The 23,292-nt window shown below is 46.5% G+C and overlaps 1 protein-coding gene and 1 long non-coding RNA gene across 2 annotated transcripts in view; one reads left to right on the top strand and one right to left on the bottom strand.

Annotated features, from left to right (window-relative positions):
• LOC307206633 overlaps positions 1 to 1,094 on the top strand; it is a 40,012-nt gene extending 38,918 nt beyond the window's left edge. Inside the window, exon 3 of the long non-coding RNA XR_013834439.1 lies at positions 477 to 1,094. This is a non-coding gene — a long non-coding RNA (uncharacterized lncRNA). The remainder of the gene's footprint in view (positions 1 to 476) is intronic.
• Positions 1,095 to 1,162: 68 nt separating this feature from the next.
• LOC307206523 (cysteine-rich protein 3-like) overlaps positions 1,163 to 23,292 on the bottom strand; it is a 39,962-nt gene continuing 17,832 nt past the window's right edge. The window contains exons 3-5 of the mRNA XM_079959875.1: positions 16,327 to 16,421; positions 6,817 to 6,871; positions 1,163 to 1,541 (exon numbers count right to left, since the gene is read on the bottom strand). Coding sequence (XP_079816001.1) covers positions 1,459 to 1,541; positions 6,817 to 6,871; positions 16,327 to 16,421 — 233 coding nt within the window. The 3' untranslated portion in view covers positions 1,163 to 1,458. The remainder of the gene's footprint in view (positions 1,542 to 6,816; positions 6,872 to 16,326; positions 16,422 to 23,292) is intronic.

The following is a 23,292-nucleotide window of genomic DNA, read 5'->3' as shown; positions in this document are numbered from 1 at the left end:
CCATCTTCAAATATTTAAAGGGCTAGCACATGGAAGATGGAGCAAACTTGTTTTCTCCTGCTCTGGAGGGTAGGACTCAAACCAATCGCTTCAACTTTATAAGAGAAGAGATGCTGAAAAAACATCAGAAGAACTTTCTGATGGTAAGAGCTGTTTGACAGTGGAACAGACTCCCATGAGAGACATTAAGCTGTTCTTCCTTGGAGGCTTTTAAGCAGAGGTTGGATGGCCACTTGTCATGAATGCTTTAGTTGAGATTCCTGCATTGCCGGGGGTTGGACTAGATGACTCTTGGTGTCCCTTCCAACTCACGAATTCTATGATTTCGGAAAGAGTACTATTTACCTTGCTCACACTAGGCAGGGCACTTGCTGATCTTGTTGTTTCTGTTGTCTGTTGCTCAGTTCAGCTTGTGGTTGTCTCACTGACAACATTGGGGGGCAGGCTTGCTTTTTACAATTCTCACTAACTCTCAGTCTTGCAGGTGGTTTCTCAAGATGAAGATGGGCAGAATACTCTCACGGGAGTTGCAAAGGCTGCTATGTGTGTCTCGGTTGAGCTATTTTGAGCTATTTTGGACTGCATATCTGTCCCACACAAGCTGGGCATTGCTGTGCAGAAAACACTGCCTGCATTACCTGCAGCAATCAAAATCTTCCTTTGGCCACATGTACTTTTCCACCAGCTGTTCTGTACTTCTCCCTATTCCATATCTCTGTTGAAGTCACACATAAACACATCACTGGCCCACATCTGTGTCAAATAAACACAAAAGTTCAAACCGCATTCACTCGACCCATATCTTAGTATCAAGAAGTGGTCAAGGTGTGACAGAGCTTCCAGTTTTGCAAAATGAAATGCTGGAGCATATGATTATTTTGAGAGCCATTGTTCGAGCCTCTAGCATATATTTTATTACATCAACGAATGAAAGACTCATTTGCAAATCTGAAGTGGCTGTTTGTTTGAGATACTTCTAATTTGCACAGGGTTTCACTGCTGTCCTTCTGAATATTTCTAAGTGACAGTTTGTGTTGCTTATGATGTTGAGCCAGTTCAATTATATCTTTGGTTGTGGGTCTGTAATGAGGACATTAATTTAACTTCTGGTTTCCCTGGCTTACATGATGCGTTGCTGAATGAAGGACACAAAACTGCAAAATGCAGGTGTTCACAACTGCTTTATTATTCAGTACCAACATATACAAAATAGGCACATATCTTAGTCTAAATAAAGCTACAGATGCTTTGCAAGCATTTATACATTTCAACAATGTTCACTATTAACCTGCTACAATATATTTATCACAGCTGCTATGTTAGCCAGAGGTAGGGTGATCTCTATTACGGAAGCTGTCTGACCTTGTTTAGATTATTAGTTATGTTCAAGCAACACCCTTTTTCAGCTGACATCACTTTATAAATTGCTACTTCTACAGCATAAGCAAGGAAAGACATCTATGAGCCCTTTCGGATTTCTGCTGGAACCTTAGGAGAAGGAGAGGCCCCAAAGGACGAGCGAGTGGTTGATGGTCTTGTTCCTTTGCAAATTAAAAAGAAAACATTTTAGAAAACATTGTGGGAGAAAAATCATATTTTACTTCACCTCTCTCTCTCTCTCTCTCTCTCTCTCTCCATAAAGCAAAACTCACATTCAAAAGTCGGATAATTAAAAACACAGATGCATGCTGTAGAACATGGTGCGCAAGCCTAATCTGCAACTCTTCCTTTGAAATCCTTATCAAAGATTTCTCCTGCCAGGAAATTAAACCTGCTCACAGTTTTGCAGAAGCATTGCCAAAGTGTTCAATTAAAACCTGGGCTCAGCTGAACTTCCAGGTCTCACGAGAAACTGAAATGAACATAAGCTCCAGTATTATTTATATCGTTTGACATATGAAGCCACAATCTGATCCCAGTTTATACACCTATGGGAGACTGCAAAGGATTATGCGCACGTTGCATAACGTTATACATTGTGCCAATATAAGTAGCCTAAGACTGAGGCAAGATGTTTCGGCCAATGAGAGTAATCCAAGCACACAGTGATGGTCCCCGTGAAACAGTGCAAACAACACCAAGACCCAGCAAATGAAAATTGGCTCACTGTCTTGATTCATTTTTTTTGGGGGGGGGGGATTTTGTAAAATAGGTCTAGTTATTGTTTTGTCTATTTTGCACATTGGAATCTAAGGAATTTACGTATAATATATACTGGTATTTAATGTTTGTATGCTGCACTGTGAAAAAAATAGACAAATTAACAGAGAACAGGTCTATCAACAGGCACTAGCCATGATAGCTAAAGAGAACATCCTATATACAGGTATGGTGGAACACTGAATCTCAAGGCTCTTTAGCAAACAGCTCACCACATGGACCACACTCAGTGATCCTGAAAACCATTATTTCAATCTGCAGGTGTAGGTTTTCAAGTCAAGGAGGGAGATGGGCAAGAATACTTATTACTTAGCTTTCTATGTGCAGGGAGTTTTTAAATAAAAGAATGCAGTAATGCAGTCTCCACTTGCAGCCAGAAATAACACAGTCCAGAAACAGTTCTACCACGTGATGTTCAGCACATGTTGGGCTGTAGCTCAGTGGTGGAGCTTTGCATGAGAAGGCCCCAAATTCAGTTTACCAGTCTCCAGGTAGGAATGGGAGAAACCTCTGTCAGAAACCTTAGAGAGCTGCTGTCAGTCAATGTAGACAGCTAGGTGAACCAATGGTATGAATTAATGTAACACAGCTTTCTATATTGGTCTGATCTGCTGGATGGAGTTCAGAACTTAGTGCAGGAACACAATGAATCAAGATTGGAAGCAAATGGACCTCAGCAGCAACCCAAAAGAGGCTTCTTTCTTGTTTAAACAAGGGTTGTTAATTCAGGATAATGACCCTGAACAGACGTCTATGATCTCTGAAGTAAATGTAACCAACCTCACATAGCTGACACAAAAATAGCAATTGAGAGAAGGGGTATAAATATTTCAACCATGAAACAAGCCTTGACCTTGAACACAAGATCAAAATCCAGACCTAGGCATTACAAATGTGCATGCTAATCCAAGTACTTGAAAATTTAATTTGCTGCTTTAGAAACCTGGATGCAAACTCAGCCACGGGTCACGGACAGCAGAAAGTAGAAGGACCTGATTCTGAAACAATGATGACAAAGACAGTATAAAAGGGCCCAAGATAATTTAGGTTTACCATACGATTAAATGAAACTCACTGCAGGCCCTTCCATGTTTATTCTCACTATTCCACCATATTCTGAATGACCAGATGCCAAACTTGACTCTTTACGAGAAGCCAGAATCAGGTTCTTAAAAGGCTTTAAAAGGTAAAGGGTAAAGGGACCCCTGACCATTAGGTCCAGTCGTGACCGACTCTGGGGTTGCGGTGCTCATCTCGCTTTATTGGCCAAGGGAGCCGGTGTACAGCTTCTGGGTCATGTGGCCAGCATGACTAAGCCGCTTCTGGCAAACCAGAGCAGCACACAGAAACACAGTTTACCGTCCCGCCGGAGTGGTACCTAATTATCTACTTGCACTGGCGTGCTTTTGAACTGCTAGGTTGGCAGGAGCAGGGACTGAGCAACGGGAGCTCACCCCGTTGCAGGGATTCAAACCAAGGTATTAAAGAAAAAAAGGTGTGTTACATACACAGCAGTTTACCTATCAGGTCATCGGAGTGTCTTTCCTGCTCCTGCATCCTGCTCCAGATGGATACCAAGCAGAAGAACGGAACTGCTCTAGACCTCTTCCCTCCTGAGAGAGAGCTGGGCTCTCCCACCGCCATAATTGGAGAGCAACATATGGTATTATGTTCCACTTGGCTGCAGCAAGGAAAAGGCTTGCTGACTAAGTGGCAGGCCCACCGTGTATGAAGGGAGAGGGAATTAGCAGCTCGTTCCTTTTCACCTTTCTCACCCCTTTATGCCAGATGCCAGGCACAGAGCGAAGGCTGGCTTCTGGCCAAGCTGATGCAAGTGAAACCAAGCGCCTTTTTCTTGCTACACACCCCAGAAGTTTCCCTGAAGCAAGAGGCTGAACTGTCATGGAAGCAGCTAGGGACAGATTAAAACGGTGAGTGGTTTATAGGCTGTGTACACACCCTACCTCAAAGCACATTTCGTCCTGGGAACTGTAGTTCACCCCCTCAGGGAGCTACGACTCCCAGCACCCTTAACAAAACCGTTCCCAGGATTCTTTAGGGGTAAAGGTAAAGGGACCCCTGACCATTAGGTCCAGTCGTGACCGACTCTGGCGTTGTGGCGCTCATCTCGCTTTATTGGCCGAGAGAGCCGGCATACAGCTTCTGGGTCATGTGGCCAGCATGACTAAGCCGCTTCTGGCGAACCAGAGCAGTGCACAAAAATGCCGTTTACCTTCCCACCGGAACGGTACCTATTTATCTACTTGCACTTTGACGTACTTTTGAACTGCTAGGTTGGCAGGAGCAGGGAACCGATCAACGGGAGCTCACCCCGTTGCGGGGATTCGAACCACCGACCTTCTGATCAGCAACCCCTAGGCTCTGTGGTTTCACCCACAGCGCCACCCGCATCCCTTTCTTTAGGGGTAGTCGTGCACTTTAAATGTATGGTAGTATCTTTCAAGAAAAGTCCTATATAGTCCGTTTGGCAGGGGAGTTGATGATGCAAGGATAAATGGGGGTTTATTTCAATCTGTGCAAGCCAATCTTTCCATCTGGCGTGGGTATGCGATGGCCCGGTCACCTGAATCATCCCACAAGCACAAATTGCTAGCAGGCCTCTCTGACGGTCGTTCTGAGAAAATCCCAAATGACTCGTTGCAGGAAGATTGTGGATTTAATTTGGTGTTGTGTTTTCTCTTTGCCCTGACCCAACTCTAGTTTGCACAACAGCGAGTTGCCTCAGCTGGGAATTGCACGTCAGCATCAAGAGTTACATGCAGCCAGTTCAATGGAAGACAGAACAGCATTGCATGATGGGTCTTCACGCAACCTCCTTGCTCTCTCAAGGAATATATGAGAGGTGAATAGGGCAGCGATGGAGCATATTCCTGTGCTGCCCAGGTGTGATAGCCTGGGATTCGGACTCGGATGCTGAACCTGACGAATCCCAGCCTGCACAGGAGTCCCCGCCTCCAGAACCAGCTGAGCCGGGGCTGGGGCCTGAGCCTGAAGGGTCCTCACCTGTGCTGGATCCTCAGGTGCAGGCACCAGTTCAGCCTGCTCTGGCTCCTGAAGTGACGGAGGACCCATTGCCTGCAGGTGCTCCACTCTCAGCCCCGTCAGAGGAAGCTTAGGTTGCTTCTGGGTCCGGTAACCCTCCAGCCTCTCCTGAGCTGCAGAGGCTCAGGGCAGAGAGGCGGAGGGAACTAAGTTCCCGCAGGAGGAGTGCTCACCTCCAGGCCAGGAGAGGCGAGTCACCTGTGGACCGGGGCCGCCCTATGCCTCGGGGCAAATAAAGGCCAGCCAGCCCCAGTCCCAGGTTGCGGGAGCAACATTGTTGGTAGCCTGTTCCTGCCTGCACCCTGTCCTGCTCTTCTGCCAGAGTTCCTGACCTCACCCGACTCCCCGCCTTGGACCCCGCTTCAGCTTTGACAGACAGCCTCCATACCGCACCCTCGACCTGGGACTGGACTCAGACCTCGCCGCATGGCTAACCCTCAGGACCAGCACACCAGGGCAGGGGCGCACCCGAGGGGGGCGTGGTGTGGAGGGTCCCCCCTCAGGCGTGGGATAGCTGCTCAGGTGCCCAGAGCGGTGCACACGCCCTGCAGCCGGGGGCAAAGTGAGCCACTCACAGGGGCGGAGAGAGCTGCCCACGGCAGACATTTGGCACACCACCCACCTGCGACTCCCAAGCCTCCCCCAAGCTGTCAAAACAAAGGAGGAAGGAGGGGAATGCCACTGGCAAACAGCGCAGCTCCCCCCTTACCCCGACGGATCGGGGTAGGCTTGGGAGCCGTGGGCGGGTGGCGTGCTGAATGTCACCTCCCTCAGTGAGGGCACCCAGGTCGGGCCCCCCCCTTTCTACACCCCTGGAACAGGGTTGCATCAGCTGGCCGTCTCTCTCTGCCCCACCCCTCCACAAAAATTAGCAGCATTGCTGAAAAAGGAACCTATGCACATAGATCAGTTTATGAGCAAGGCCTTTCCTTGCAATCAGGAACCCTGGGCTACTTCCAGGCAGGCATTTGTTGCAAAATGAATTTTTATTGTAGGATAAGAGGAGCGTGTGAATGGCCCTTCTTTCCTAAAAGTTGTTAAGTGGAAGCTTACAAATGCATCTCTTAATAACGGTGCATTGGCCAGCAGCTTCCCTCAAAGGGTCCTGGCATTGTAGGGTGCTGAGTGTTGTTAGGTAAAGGGACCCCTGACCATTAGGTCCAGTCGTGGCCAACTCTGGGGTTGTGGCGCTCATCTCGCTTTATTGGCCAAGGGAGCCGGCGTACAGCTTCCGGGTCATGTGGCCAGCATGACTAAGCCGCTTCCGGCGAACCAGAGCAGCGCACGGAAATGCCGTTTACCTTCCCGCTGGAGCAGTACCTATTTATCTACTTGCACTTTGACGTGCTTTTGAACTCCTAGGTTGGCAGGAGCAGGGACCGAGCAACGGGAGCTCACCCCGTCGTGGGGATTCGAACTGCCGACCTTCTGATGGGCAAGTCCTAGACTCTGTGGTTTAAGAGTTGTTAGGAGACCCCAATTCCCTTCCCAAAGATATAATTGCCAGAATTCTCTGTGAAGAGGAATTGGCTCTGAGAATTGTAGCTCTTCACTGTGAGTGCAGGGCAACTGGTTCGTGGGATAGGTGTTTACCTCTGGGTCCAAAGCGCTGAAGGTAGCAGTGGGTGCAGTAAGGTTTGTCGTCATGCTGTGAAAGTAGAACAGAAGAAAGATTAGTTCTCCCAGATTTTCTAAGGACACTTACATGTTGCTAATGCCATGCAGGCTATTGTACAAGACACAGCCTGATGCGAAAGTTGCTGCCCCCCCCCCCTTGATGGGAACTTGCTGGAAGGTGATAGGATCCTGCTTCCTGGTTGTTGATGGCCACTGGCTGCTCAAACCCACCTGGGCTGGAAGAATGCTTTTAGTATTTGATTGCCAGCAACAGAGGGTCAAAACAGCTCAAGCCTGGGAATTGTTCCAGCAATATTGCTAAGCCGCAGGAAATTGTGGGATACTGGGGAGGTAGACTGATATGGTTGGGACTAATTATACCAGGGCACATGCTTGCTTTGTGTCGGCTTGGCCTGTACGTTTGTGAATAAATAGCTAGTTATAAAAGGCACTATAACTCTTCACTACACTGCAACAGGTTGCCCTTGCAACTTCTTATCGCGTGGGTTGGAAACAATATGCAAAGTTGCCTAGGAATGGGCATACCAGCCTATTTCGAGCTTATGTCATTTTCCTATGTGTTGATTCATAAGTCTGTTCCATCCCGTTTCTGCATTAATCTGCACTTTTTAAAAAAAAAAAAAAATCCACACTTAAATCCATATTTCATCTCAGTGTATGCATTTCTAAATGCATTTTATAGTAAAATATGCATTTTAATACCTTCTTTTAAAAAACTGCGAACAGCGTCACAAGATTTGGAGAGGTGCACAATCTAATTACATTCTGATCTGCACACTAGTCCAGGAGGTGCGGATCAGGTTGGTTCACACTGGAATTCACAGAAATTTAATTCCTCAGGCATCCCTAGCTGTATCAGATGTGAAGGCAGGAGTGAAATTAACACAGAACAGGTGAATCCCTGGTGATTTAAGAAAGGCTTTATGAAAGATGTTGATTTAGAGCCAAGATTTAAAGCCGAGAGAGAAAAGATGTCAAGCTGAATGTTATCCAAAGTTCAGCAGTTTTCGGCATGGGAGCTTCTGACAGTGACAGCGATAATATAAAATGGAACTGTGTGTGTGCTTCTGCTGCCTTGAAGGATATCTTTGGGAGAAGGGAAAGGTAAGGAGTAAACTCTACACAGATGGTGTCTCTAAGACGGTTGGATGGTGCCGTGTACACCTCCTTCCTGAACTCCTGCAGCCAATCTGGTGCCAAATGTACTGTTCTGCTTTCCTTTGGACAACATCAGCGAAGCATAACTGTCAACCGTCCCTTATTTGGCGGGAAACTCCCTTATCCTAGCGCCGTGTCCCGCTGCTGTCCCTTATTGATGATGTCCCTTAAATTTCCCGGGTTTCATTCTCGCCCGGCTTGGGAGGGAAGCAGTGGCTCGGGGTCCTTCGCCGTGAGAGAGAGTGCGCACTGGCGCCATCGTCCTGGCGCGAGGAGTTCCATCGGCCCTTTCCCGCCCGAGGGGGGGGAGAGAGAGAGACTCACCCACGCTGCCCACGAGCCCGGAGGCGGCAGCGATGGTGGCAGCTGAGGAGGTGGCCTGAGGGAGGAGGAAGAGGAGGGGATGGGGAGGGGCACAGAAGGGCGGTGCTTCAGCGGCCGCTGCGGCGCCACAACCGCCTCATGCTGGATTGACAGCATCTGTCAATCCTAACAATGTATGTAACTCTTTGCAATAGCAAAATCCCTTATTTTGGCTGCTGATCCCTTATTTTTGAGGCTGCTGGTCCCTTATTTTCAAATCTGTAAGCTGACAGCTATGCAGCGAAGCAAAGAGGGAAGTCTGGCTGTCTTTGCAGCCCAGGACTTCCATACACATCGCCCAGGCTTGCACACCATGGAAGGTCACTTTGGAGCTGCTAACACAGTGGTTTGACTTCACCCCGGAGGTGCACTCCATTGTCTCTCGAGATGCACAGATGCCAACAGTACGCCTTTTACACCTGTCTCTAATTGGTAGATCCTTTCTGGTTTTTGTTTTTGTTTTACTAGAACCCAGGGATCTGACAAGCCTAAAGTCTGCCCGTCTCTGCTATAGACAAAATTGGCTGTTGCTCTGGTTCTGTTTTAGGCAACTCCCTATGTTCTTATAAATCAATTTAATTGAAAATGTTACATATAAGATATACATTGCCTATAGAATTATTTTTCTCCCTTTCAATAACTCAATGCCCGCTGAAAATTGCTTTGCAAGTTTGGATTGCCTGTTGCTACCCCAGAAATGTTTAAATCCAGCCAGGTCATTTTCTCCTTGAAGCCTAACTATTAACCTTAAGCCAGGTGCTAATAGAAAATTATTTATAGTGTCTGCACGAGGTATATGCAGTAGGACCCTTCTAACAGTCAATGAGTAGAAGAGACAGCCCCCTACCCTTTCATATTATTAATGTCCCCCCCCCCCCCAATCATTCAAAACATACCTTGACTCTAAAGCTATTACAATGCATGTCATTATGCCTCCCCCAAATGTTCCTGTTAATGGGATTTAAACTCTGGCAAAGATGTGGGTGTGATCATGCAGAGTAAAACACATGGCTCTTACACAGGAGGGCAGGATGAGGGTTTAATGGCAGAATGGAGTGTGGGAAGCTCTCACAGCCTTCACTGAGAGATCATAGTTAATAACTTGCCATTATTCCACACTTCGCTTTGCTTTTTATCCAAAGAAGGGCTTGTTCTGCACTAGGGGCAGGGAATAATGTGACACAGGTCACATTTAAAGGTTAACCTACAGACCCTCCAAGTGTTCCTATTTCCCCTAATTTAGAGAAGCCATCCCAATGGGACGCAGGTGGCGCTGTGGGTTAAAGCCTCAGCGCCTAGGGCTTGCCGATCGAAAGGTCGGCGGTTCGAATCCCTGCGGCGGGGTGCGCTCCCGCTGCTCGGTCCCAGCGCCTGCCAACCTAGCAGTTCGAAAGCACCTCCGGGTGCAAGTAGATAAATAGGGACCGCTTACCAGCGGGAAGGTAAACGGCGTTTCCGTGTGTGGCTCTGGCTCGCCAGAGCAGCGATGTCACGCTGGCCACGTGACCCGGAAGTGTCTCCGGACAGCGCTGGCCCCTGGCCTCTTAAGTGAGATGGGCGCACAACCCCAGAGTCTGTCAAGACTGGCCCGTACGGGCAGGGGTACCTTTACCTTTACCTAGAGAAGCCATCCCAGTTTCTGATTTGATGTCCCGCTTTTCCTTAGGATGTCCCTATTTTCATTGGAGAAATGTTGGAGGGTGTGGAGTTATCCAACCCCCGAGCCATCTGAGCCATCCTATACAATCCTGTATAGGAAAGTTTTTTAAAATGTCTAATGTTTTATTATGTCTTTATATTTGTTGGAAGCTGCTCAGAGTGGCTGGGGCAGCCCAGTAAGACGTGTGGGGTATAAATATCATTAAGGAATGGGACGTCCCTAATTTCATCGGAGAAATGTTGGAGGGCATGAACACTTGATAGGCATTCTTTGAAATTTGCACTTATCCAGATTTTGTGGTGCTGTTCTCCAGCCAGCGAAGGTTGCATATATTAAGGGAATGGGCACATGAAAATGAATATATCAGGGAAAGTTGCATTATGTTGCATTATATTAGGAGGAGTTGCTTGCAAAATTGCATTTATCAAAACTGCATACCAAAATGTTTATTAGGAGAATATTGAAATGAAAATGCTGGTGAACCTCCATGATTTTTTCTTAAATTGCAACTTGCTATGGAAGTATGGAAAACTACAGTTAAGATATGGAAAAATGTGAAATCGAGAGAACCAAGATTGACAGATCCTTTCAGCCCTAGTCTGCACTTAGCATGGCCAATGATGACATCAGAAATGCTCTTTGGGTACCTGCAGAGCAACCCCACCCAGAGGTCAGCCTGTTCTCCAAAGCTGGAACGCCTTGGGGCAGCCTGACTTCGATGCTCATTGACAGGTCACGCTCTGTTCACTAGAATGGTACCTCCACCGGCAGCATGTAGCGGTTAATTTATAAATGGAGAATAGCCAGGACTGAAGCCTGACTTGGAGTAATAAGATCTGAGCAGCCTGTAAGCTTTGCCTCTTCATCCCGGATTATGTCTCAGATTTCCCACAATGGTGAGGTAGAGGCACTCTTCACATGCTCAACGGCACTATATAATTATGTAATATTCTACAAGAGCATCGTGCTTCCTTCCCAAAAACTGGTGCTTCACTTAACTGGCTTTGGAAAGTCAGCATGAGGGTGGTGTGTGTGTGTGTGAAATTTTGGCCTTGCTCTCCCCACCCTGTGAAACAAGGCATACGAGGATATGTTACATCAGACTGATGCAGACTCTTGTTATCTACTGTGACTGGCTCTCCAGGACCTCAAACAGGGCTCTTTCCCAGCCATGGTGTTAACCTTTGCAGTTTCCAGAACAATATGAGAACTGAAACACAGCTATGTATCTTTTAACATTTGCACTCTTCCAAATTTTGCACTGCCATTCTGAAAGAACATGTCAGCTGCAGCACAGCCATCCTTTGAAATTTGCGCTTACCCAGATTTTGGGATGCAATTCCCCAACCCAATGAAGGTTCACAAAAATGTATATGCTGAGGGGAAAGGTGCATAAAAGTGAACATATTGGAGAAAAATAACATACAAAAATGTAAAAAAATTGCTTCCAGTAGCACCTTAAAGGTGCTACTGGAAGGAATTTTTTTATTTTGTTTTGACTATGGCAGACCAACATGGCTACCTATCTGTAACTGTATACAAAAATGTGTTATATTGGGGGGAATTGCTTGCAAAAAAATGTGCACATCCATCATAACAGCATATTAGGAGAAATTCACGCAGATGGATTTTCATGAGGATTTTACAAATGAAAAATTCACAAATTGCTGCAAAATGTGGAGAACGGAATTTAAGATTGGAAAAATGAGAAACTGAGAGTACCAAAGTGATAGAACCTTCCATCCCTAATTGACACAAATGGGGTTTTTTTTGGGTGGGTGCTGATCATTAGTGGGATGTCAGCTGGAGGGCCGTGAAGTTCAACTCTCCCCTCCCCTTCTCTGAAAGTGCTTTTTGTTTTGGGAAGAAATCCTCCACTGGGGGCCAATATGGGATTTCCTCTGAATACGAATAGCAGGTTGAAAGGAAGAATTTCTCCCAAACAATTCACAAAGGTCAGCAACCCAGACAACACAAGAGGCTTCTGCAGTGGAAGCAAAATTAGCAAAATCCTGCAGACTTATTAACCTTCTTTGGGAATGGGCACAGACCTCTTTGGATCCTGATCATTCCTTAAAGGTAAAGGTAAAGGACCCCTGACAGTTAAGTCCAGTCGCAGATGACTCTGGGGTTGCAGCGCTCATCTCGCTTTACTGACTGAGGGAGCCGACGTTTGTCCGCAGAAGTTTTTCTGGGTCATGTGGCCAGCATGACTAAGCCACTTCTAGTGAAACCAGAGCAGCGCACGGAAATACTGTTTACCTTCCCGCCGGAGCGGTACCTATTTATCTACTTGCACTTTTTTGGCGTGCTTTCAAACTGCTAGGTTGGCAGGAGTTGGGACAGAGCAACGAGAGCTCATCCCATCGCGGGGATTTGAACTGCCAACCTTCTGATCGGCAAGCCCAAGAGGCTCAGTGGTTTAGACCACAGTGCCACCTGTGTCCCTCTTGGTCATTCTTTACCAAACCCCATACTGCCAACACCAGCATATTAAAAAGACGTATGTAATAAACAATCATAGTGAAGAAAACCATCTAGTGCACTTTGTGCATCCTCAGATCTCTCTAAACAAACTGATGCTTGTAAGATCATGCATAGTAGGCCTGTATTTTTTAAATCTAGAGCTCAGTGGTGCAGGGGAAAAATCCAGGGGGGAGGGTATAGAATCTCGGGAAATGATCCTGCAAATGTAAGTTTTTATGCTGCATGACTTGATTCCCCCAAGGATTTCAAATGTGGCTGAAAAGATGCTCAGTTTTTTCCCCCTCATCCTGTGGCACATGCTGTGCAAATATTAGTGCTGTTCCATATACAATGAATTTTTCATACATCCCCATGAAGATAACTTGATTTAATGCAACAAAACTGGATCAGACATTCTTCGGGAAACCACTTTGCAGCGATGGTAAGCTGAAATCTCTTGCTTTGGGCTTGCTCTGGAAGAACCGTATTAGAATCGATTCTCTTTTCCATTCTCTTTTACCGAGCATAAGAAAGCCATTGCTTCGCAGGTCCCTTTCCAAAATCGGAATGAGAATGTTTCTTGGTCGTTATCTACCCTTCTGACTTCAAGTGATTTAGAAATAATACTTTACTGCTCAACTAAAATTTCTGCACAGATGTCTCCAAGTCAGCTGCATATGAACTACATAATGTTATCACTGACCCGTGTCTGCTGCAATGACTGCAGGAAGAGCTCCCAGGTTCAATCCTTAACACCCTCTGGTTGAGGTGGGTAAGACTCCCTGTCTGAAACCCTGGAGAGCTACTGCCAGTCAGAGCTGACAATATTGATCTAGATGGACCCATGGTCCAACTTGATGTAAGGTGGCTTCCCATGTTCCTCTGTCTATGCCTCCAACCCAACCGGGTAATTTAGAAAGAAGATGCTAAGGGCAGCCATGGCCAACCTGGTGCCCTCTATATATTTTGCACTACACTTCCAATCACCCCAGACCATTGGCCATGCTGACCAGGACTGTCAAGTGTTGTAGACCAAAATATCTAGCATACGTCAGGTTGAGGAACACTGGTTTAGGGCATAGCTGTCAACTGTCCCTTATTTGGCGGGAAAGTCCCTTATCCCAGCGCTGTGTGCCGCTGGTGTCCCTTATTGATGATGTCCCTTAAATTTCCCAGGTTTCAAACGAAACAGCTCCTCTCCCTCCCTCTCTGCCAGCCAGGGAGGAGGGAGGCTCCAACTGTGTTGCTTGGCTGCATTGCTCACCCAATAAGGAGTCTAAGAACGACTGGGGGGGTGGAGCTTGGATTCCTTGTGCCGATCAAATCGGCCATGTTGCTTGGGGACTCGCCTTTGCTCAGCGCTTCTCAGCGGAGAGGTGACGGTGGTTTTCCTTGCTGCATCCCCTTTGCCGGGTTGCTGCGCTGTGGGAACCACTGCTTGAGGCTTCGTTTGGCTGCTGGCTGGGCTTTCTGCTTTTGGCTCGGACGGGCTCAGAAGTTGAACATACCTGTGCTTGGAAAATCCCTTATTTTGGCTGCTGATCCCTTATTTTCGAGGCTGCTGGTCCCTTATTTTCAAATCTGTAAGTTGCCAGCTATGGTTTAGGGTTGTCTTGCAGGCAGCTTGTACTCATTGGAACTCTGTCTGTGCACCCTTTCTCCTTTCATTAATGCCATGGCCAATATTACATTTTTTCGACTTGTCATGGTGCTCAGAGATTCATCTTGGAATTGCTGAGGCCAAGGGTGGTTCCCTGTACCATACGCCACCCATCAGACTTGGCAAGTCTTTTAGCTAGTGTCTGTGCAAGAAAGGGGCTTCCTGACTGAAATGATAAGATGGGGCCAAGCAGATGGGGGCAACCTCCAAACTCAACAGCTTCTTTTGTCTATGAGACAAAAGAAATAGGACACAATCTGGAGCGTACTTAAGAGAGAACAGCACTTTGGCCCCCTTGAAGTACTGATGTCAGGATTCCACCCAACCAGAATAAACCCTAGGGAGACCTCTTCTGAACGTGTCATAGATCCCAATGAAAACCTCAGTACTACTGCTATAGTCCTGAGGCACCTCTTCTCATGAACTTCTGAAATGGCCCTCTTTCTCTGACGACATCCCAAGTCCTGCCTCAGATCTCCTCTTTCACTTTGTGGACCTCAAGAATAAAGCCTTCAGTGGCCCAGGTAGGAAGTCCAGAGTTGGTACAGAAGTTCTTGTTTGGCTGCCAAAAAGCTTCCTTACCAGGGGTTCCCTTGAGAGAAGGGAGGGCAGGAAGGGAGGAAGTCGGAGAAGACTGAGCTGTGAGCAATGATGAACAGGAAGCAGAGGGGCTGGCAGTGAAGGTAAAAGGTAAAGCTAAAGGTACCCCTGCCCGTACGGGCCAGTCGTGACTGACTCTGGGGTTGCGCGCCCATCTCACTTAAGAGGCCGGAGGCCAGCACTGTCCGGAGACACTTCCAGGTCACGTGGCCAATGTGACGAAGCTGCTCTGGCGAGCCTGCACCAGCGCAGCACATGGAAACACCGTTTACCTTCCCGCTATAAAGCGGTACCTATTTATCTACTTGCACTTAGGGGTGCTTTCGAACTGCTAGGTGGGCAGGAGCTGGGACCGAACGACGGGAGCTCACCCCACCGCGGGGATTCGAACCGCCGACCATACGATCGGCAAGTCCTAGGCACTGAGGTTTTACCCACAGCGTCACCCGTGTCCCGGGCAGTGAAGGTATAAGCATCTTAATCTCTGTTTGCCTCTTGCTGGGATTACAGATCCCTGTTTGAGCTCCATGCCCATTTCCCTTTGAAACTTCCTTGCTTCCAATACGAGGCACTGGTCATGGCCAACTAGTGATGGGCGTCAAAGAGCAGACTTAGGTTTCACCCTGATGGGATCCCAGAGTGATCCTTTTCCTTTCTCCTATAAACTACAGTAGGAGGCAAAACCCACCTGCCATAATTGTATGGCCTGGGCCAAACCTGACAAGAAACTCTGGGGCCGCCTATATCATGACTTTGTGCAGAAGGTCCCAGAATCATCTACAGGCAGGGCTGGGAGAGACCCCAATCTAAGATGAACAGCTTCTTGTGTCCCTACGTCCCTACGTACAGAGGTACGGATGGGAGGAGAAGTTCTGGTTGGTCCACATTTTAATGCAAACCTACCTAATTCACAGTACCCAAAACAAACTGCAAAATGAAGCGCAGCTGTCCTTCAAAATTCTCACTGATCCGAATTTTGCGATGGAGTTCGTCAAACTTCCAAAAATGTGTTCAAGAACGCATGCATTTATTATGGGTAAATCTACATAAAAATTCACATGCTGGTGAGCATAACATGCAATATTAAGGGAAATTGCTTGCAAAAGCATGCATATTAGGCAGAAATGTGTGTCCATTAAGAAGAGATGTGGCAGACGAATCTGACTGGAGGACCTTTGAAAAAACAAATATTTGTGGAAATGTGCCAAACTCAATTGGAGATTGGAGAAAGGAGAGACTGAAATTAACCGATTCGCCCACCTCTGTAGGGAGACCCATTGCATGCCCATACACACTGGGAGCCTTGCAATATCTTCCCTCTGCACACACGTGTACCCTTGACAGGCATTTCCCCAGTTTCCAAGTAACCATAGCCTGTGCATCTTCCTTCCCGTCACCCCAGCCATCACATTAAAGCACTTCTAAGCAGCCTTTGGTGGCAGCAACTCAATCCCAGGCAGGCCTTTGGAAGCAGAGCCCTCCGCCGGGAGAGACAGATTGCTGTCAGGGTGTAGCGAGTCACTGAAGCAGACAGATGGGGTGATGGTTTGTTTCCTACCTCAGCGTGCTGGCCAGGGCTGAGCTGCCCTTTGCAATGGTAGCACTTCAGACAAAGGGGATGGTAGTCTTTGCCTAGAGAACGCTTCCGCTCAGCTGTTAAGAGAGGGAAAAGGTATGAGTAATTATACTCCAAGCACCTCATTAATGGAGGAGCATATGTGGAATGCAGCTTTGATCCACGGAATTACTTGCCAAAGTAATTTCAGAATGAAAGGAGTTGTAGAATCTTTTCATGCAGGAACAATTTGCCATTTCCCCCTCCTGTTTTAACACCTTAGTTTTTGCAACATGAATCTTTTTTGAAGTTTGCTCAAACTTTACATATTGGATATTTCATACCTTGCCAGGACAATAAAGGAACTTTCATCTTCACTTCAATCGCGTGTTGTTTTTCTTTCATATTTTGCCATCTTTTGCACACACAAAAATAATAATATAGTTTACCCCAGGTCACAAACTGTTTAGTTTATATGATTTGTGTTTTCCAATTAGAGGGCGCATAAAGCCTTAGAGATGTTCAAGGAAATTCTTCTGAGTGCTCAAGCAAGGGCACCATTTTCTTTGTAGGCAGAAAACTTTGGTCTTTTTGGTATGGGAGGAAAGCAAAATTGAAAAGAGGATTGGCAGTTTTTTACCGGGGTTTTTTTTTTTGTTTGTTTTTTTTGCAGCGACACAAGTGTGTTTTATTTTTCTAGTTAGTTAAATTATTACATATACAGTGGTACCTCGGGATGCGAACGGGATCTGTTCCAGAGCCCCGTTCGCATCCCGAATGGAACGCAAGACGCGACAGCGCACATGCACATGCGTGGGTTGCGTTTCGCCACTTCTGCGCATGCACGTGATGTCATTTTGAGCGTCTGCGCATGTGCGAGTGGCGAAAACCGGAAATAACACACACCGTTACTTCCGGGTTGCCACAGAGCACATTCAACTCGAGGTATGACTGTACAGGGTGAGTCCTTTAAAAGAGGGCCCATGGATACAGAGTACACATGTTCCACGGGGCCTCTTTTAAAAGACTCACCCTGTATAACCTGCCTTTCCTCCAAAGTAGGCATGGTTATCCCCCGTTTTTATTCTCACAACAACCCTGTGAGGTAGGAGAGAGAATGACCTGGTGCTGAGAGAGAATGACCTGGTTGTGATTCAGCTGAGATATGCACAAACCTTTTCTTCATGCATGGATCCCATTCACTCCTCCACTTTCACATCCCACAGTTAGACCAGGGAGTGTCTAACTAACCATTGTTTCCCATTGTGTTCAGACTAGGATATTATGGCTCTCTGCTTCAGAACAAGCCATGCTCTGATCCCAACATCATATCATACTTTATGCTCCTGACTTGTACCAAAGCTGAGTCCAGAACCAAAAGCCAATGCCATCGCCTTGTCTCCCACTTGGTGTAGCAGGATCCAGCCAGGACACAAAGCACACTACAGTGGTACCTCGGTTTACGAACTGAATCCATTCCGGAAGTCTGTTCTTAAACCAAAACCGTTCTTAAACTGAGGCGTGCTTTCCCTAATGAGGCCTCCCGCTGCCGGTGCCCTTCCACTGTCCAGCTTCCGTTCGTAGACCGAGGTAAAGTTCGCAAACCGGGACACTACTGTGAACTGGGGGCCTACAAAAAAAACAATCAAGTTGCGCCCCACTGCTTCAAATTGGGCCTTACTGGGTCTAATAGTTGCTGGGCCTGAGTTGCCCTGCCTTTGCATGAAGTCTTGGGTTTGCAATTTTGGGAGAGGGGAGACTGTGGCACTGAGGAGAGGGCAGGCTGGTGAGGCCCCCTAGACTTAGAGGCCCAAGTTGCCATGGCCTCACATGAAGTCTTGGGGGATTGCAATTTTGGGAGTTGGCCACGCAATTAGAATTGTGCTGTAAGCCATCCAAGGGTCTTAAAAAGCCAGAATCACCCCTGATGTTTTGCATTCATCCAGGCACAGGGACCTGTGGTCTTTGAGATGCTGTTAGACTGCAACTCCCATGAGCCTCGGCCAGCATGGCCTATGGTCAGGAATGATGGCAGTTGCAATCCAACCAGGGCCTTTTCAGTAGTGGCGCCCTCCCTGTGGAACACCCTCCCATCAGATATCAAGGAAATAAACAGCTATCTGACTTTCAGATGACACCTGAATGCAGCCCTGTATAGGGAAGCTTTTAATGTTTCATGTCTTATTGTGTTTTTGTTGGAAGCCATCCAGAGTGGCTGGGGTAGCCCGGTCAGATGGGTGGCATACTGATATTGTTGTTGTTGTTGTTGTTAGTCACAAGTTCCCCATCACAGCATAAGTCCATAACAAGCAACAAACCTTTACTAATAGAGACATTCCGTCCTGACCCCTTCTGCTCACATGCTATTGAGGCATCTAATCATAAGCTTGCATTTTTATTAAAGCTTATATGTTTAATCAGGGCTTGTATTTTAAAAAATGAGCTTAAAGATCTTCAAATGTTTCATGCCAGGCAGAAGACCAGCTGCCTAAGAACCTTGGCAATGTTTTTCTCCTAGACAAAGGGGCCCCCTGATTTATAGCAGAAAACAATTCTCAAAGTCGTAAAAAGGGAATTACAGGCTGAGAGCCAAGGTTACACTGACCCTACAAATTAAGGGTTGATAAATAGTAAAATGAGCCATATCTTCTTCCTAAGGTTAAGAAGGTCAAGAGCAGTGAAAAAGACAACTGGCTTGGCTGGAGAAAATAGGTTTTCTTTCTTTCTATTTTTGAGGCTGAGAAACAAGAGAAGAAGAGCTGGCAGAAAGAAAGAGAGCATTTTTGGGAAGCCTTTTCTAAAGCTGTTTCTTTCTTAAACTAAGATCCTTTTAAGATTTCTTTTCCTTTTAAAAGGTTATTTATGTATTAAATATATTAGCTTAAATATAATTATGCAAAGGATTTAAGAAATGCTAGATTCTTATTTCATATAGTTGGAAGAGATCACAGGGGCCATCAGCCACCAGCCTCCTGCTAGACAGGAGACGCCATCGAGCACTCCTGATATATGGTTGTCAGGCCTTTTGTTTAGAAACCTTCAGATGAAGGAGATCTCTCAATGTTGATGTGAACTCAAAATCCTTGACATATGTTTAAGATAAAAATTCAAGATTAACCATCTGTTTTGGAAGGCAATAGGGCAAGGAGGGCAAGAGGTGAGCTGGTAATTAAGATTCCTTGTTGAGACACATGTAAGATATATTACTACTTATTTGTCATTTATAGATAGAAGAATATATAGCTTTTTGATTTCCATAAAAGGGCAGAAGGAAATGGGTGTATCTTTTGTGATTGGTTCTAGCAAATAGCCAATAGGAATTTCAACCAGGCTGATTGGACAGAGGCAGCCACAGGAGGAGCAAGGGGGCTGGATTAAGGAAATATAAGTGCTGGCCAGAATGGCAGGAGGCCAGGCCAGAGCTTGGTAACCATATACCACTGTGCCTCATATTTATTTGTCTGACAAATAAATTATTATTTTAATTTCTCTATTGCTGCGTTGAATATTTCATTCCAGCTAAGTGTTAACCACAAGCAGGGTGCTACACTATCACTCTCAAAAAAAAGTGGAAGGAGATTTGTAATAACATGAACTCATCTAATTTCCTCTGACACAATATTTAAAAATTCATGTATGTAGCTGCAGGATGTGATGCTGCCGCGACAGAAATATAGGTTAGGCATGGGGGTTGCAAAGGTTCACAGTGAAAATCCCCACCTCTTTAAGCCAGGCAGGATCAGGTCCAAACTTCTGCTCCTAGAGCAGCACCCGCACCCCAATTCTCCTTTCAACTTTCATAGGTCTGTACCTCAAGGCAGAGGAAACCGGTGCAAGTTCACATTTTGCTTTTTGCTTGCTTGTAGTCATGAGCCAAACCAAGCACACTGCTTACATACAAAGGAGCCTCATATCAAAAAAGATCAGTGCTATTTCAGGTTTAGGAAGGGAACTGAGGGTAGGCAGGTTTAAAAGGAAAACATGATTATTATTCATTTAACCTTGCTTTACATTTAACAAGCAGACATTCAGGCTAAAACCTTAACTGGGAGTCTGTGTGAAGAGCAGACCAGATCATGGCAGGGAAGGGACTAAAAGACCATTTTGTACTAAAGGCAGTTAAGGAGTGGAGATAGAAATGTAATAAATAAATAAATACTGTCTAAATAAAGAAATATGGGGAAACTTCTAAATAATCAAATATTCATTGTTGTAGGATCTACACTTTGGAATTCCATTCCCATTGATATGCTATATTGTTTTCAGCGCCAGCTAAAATGTATTTTGTTTAAGCAAGCCTAGCCATACGTGTAAATTTGACGTGTTTTAATATGTAATTTCATTATATAATGCATGTTTTAAAACTGCTGTTTTCATTTTGAACATTTTTTTAAGGTGAGCTTGTTTTTAGCATCTGATTCTCTCAGTAAAGTTAATGTATATTTTATGGTTCATGTAAACCGCTTAGAAATTTTGATGATTAGGCCATATGTAAAACCTTTTAAGTAAATAAAATTGCTAAAGATAACATGGTGCTGAGACTTGAGGTTCTCCAGTGCAAGGGGGGAAGACGGATGCACAATACACTTGTGAGCTTTGTCTGCTTCAGCTATCAATGGGTTCTGCACATACTCTGGTCCATAGCCAACATATTAAAATATATATTGGAAACCTGCTGCAAAATATAGGCAAGCTCTTATCCAAAATTACTTTTCATTTAACAGTTGAAAACTGAAAAAAAGAGAAAGGTAAAAGAAGCTCTATCAGTTCCCAATCCAGATTATTTTTATCTTTCATCTCATTCCTTCCCTTGGTATGTACCTTCTGTGATTAATAATGGAGCCATCTGATCCTGGAAAATAAATCTGTCAGCGGTTTTGTCCCATCACCTTCCAACAGGATGTGCTGGGACTTATTAAATGCACAACACATCAGTCACACTCTAAAAACACCACACTCCCCTTCGTTAAGCTCAATTGCCGGGGATGCTACCGAAGGCCTCCACACTCAGCACAGTACGTCCTCGCCGCCTTAGGGAAAAGGCTGTTCTGGAACAAACTGACTGTTTCGCTGCCCTTGCTGAGGTGAAGCATTAGTAAGCAGGTGAACACATCCCTCAGCCGAAGTCCATTCACATCCAGAATCTGTAGAGGGCTCCACTTCCTATCAAATACAAATTCGACGCCGAAAACAGCGCAGCGTCTCTATTCAGCTGTGCCCACAAACTCCACTGTCTGCCTCGCTTCTCCTAAACCACCCTCAGGTCCAGTTCAAGGACAGTTTGCAGCCTGGTGTGGGAAAAAAACAAAGGGAACACACACACACACACACACACACACACCCGCCCTCTCCTCGCCAACAAGTCAAGTTGCCATAGTACCCAAGGCCAGCTGAGTTATTTTGGCACCCGAGGCCGAAAATCCCCCAACTGCCTCTCTTCCCAAGAGTACAAATACAAGGAGAATAAACAACATAGGTAACAATTTGCTGCCGTTTTCGGAACACCTAAAATCAGCTACCTGAGAATGCTCTGGCCCTTCTCCCAGCAAAAAAAGCAAGAAGTTGACCGGGATCCTAACTGAATTTTCCAATTTGCTTCTAACCACAGGTGCTGGGTTGCCCCCAAGATGGGGGCAGGACGCCACACGTCGCGTGTGTGTCACATCGTGTGACGTCACACATGTCTTCCAATGTCCTGCAGGCTGGACCGGCACGGCCTAGCAGAAAACTGTACTGGCCTGGCCTGCGCGGTGTCGAGAGATGCGGTGCAGGCCAGTGTAACCTCATGGCAGGCCACGCCACTCCCTGAAGCATCTCCCAACCCCTCGCAGGAAAGGCCAGCCTTCTGTCGATGCCGTGCCACACTTCGCTTGGCGGTTCGGCGTCTTCCACTCCCTCACTAATTCTTAGCAGGGGGCTCGGCCCCCTGAATATTGAGGGGGCTGGTGACACCTCTGCCCCCTAGAGTTGGTGCACCTTCTGACCTGTTGTAGTAGTAGTAGTAGTAGTAGTAGAAGAAGAAGAAGAAGAAGAAGTGCAACATTGCAACTGAAGCAATTTTTGAAGCAGAGTATGTTGGTTGGGAGGGACGCGGGTGGCGCTGTGGGTTGAACCACAGAGCCTAGGACTTGCCGATCAGAAGGTCGGTGGTTCAAATCCCCGTGATGGGGTGAGCTCCCGTTGCTCGGTCCCTGCTCCTGCCAACCTAGCAGTTCGAAAGCACGTCAAAGTGCAAGTAGATATATAGGTACCGCTCCGGCGGGAAGGTAAATGGCGTTTCCGTGTGCTGCTCTGGCTCGCCAGAGTCGGTCACGACTGGACCTAATGGTCAGGGGTCCCTTTACCTTTACCTACTTCAGGGGTCACTACCATGGCACACAGAAGAATAAAACCTGCAGGCACTGAGATGGTAAACGCTAAGCAGATTATGCAGCTGAAATGACAGAGCAGCGCAGAGCAGTTACTGGCGCTAGAAGGGCCCACTCCCTTACACTCTAATTTGGAAGGATGTTTAGGGAATGAGAATTGGCAGGGAAGACTGCCCCATTGGCGTCACTCCTGCTTGCTTGTTTGTATCCTGCCAGCCATGTGGAGCTGGCATCAGGCACTTGCTTCATGCTGTGAAGGGACTTCCCTCACCCGCTATGTCTGGACGGGGCAGAAAAGAGCAAAAAGGAGCACCCCATTAATTCAGCTGGTTGTTTGTTGCCTGCCAGTCATGCGGAGCTGAAGGCGGGTCCTTATTTTGCCCATGGAATGGCTTTTCTGAAGGTGAGTTGCTTTCTCTACGTGTGTGTGATTGGCAAAGAGGCAGATATGTGTGCGGTGGGGAGGGGGGCAGAGGTGTGAATATGTGATCCATGTGTATGGTCTGTGTGAGAGGGAGAGATGTGTGTTGTGGGGCTGATACTGCCTGGGTGTTTGTGTGGTCTGCAAAAGCGAGAAAGAGATGCACTTCAGCAGAGAGAG

The sequence above is a fragment of the Podarcis cretensis genome, assembly GCF_951804945.1.
Source record: "Podarcis cretensis genome assembly, chromosome: 17".
Classification (NCBI taxonomy): Eukaryota; Metazoa; Chordata; class Lepidosauria; order Squamata; family Lacertidae; genus Podarcis; species Podarcis cretensis.
Note: the sequence above shows the minus strand (reverse complement) of the source record. Positions and strands in the feature narration are given on the sequence as shown.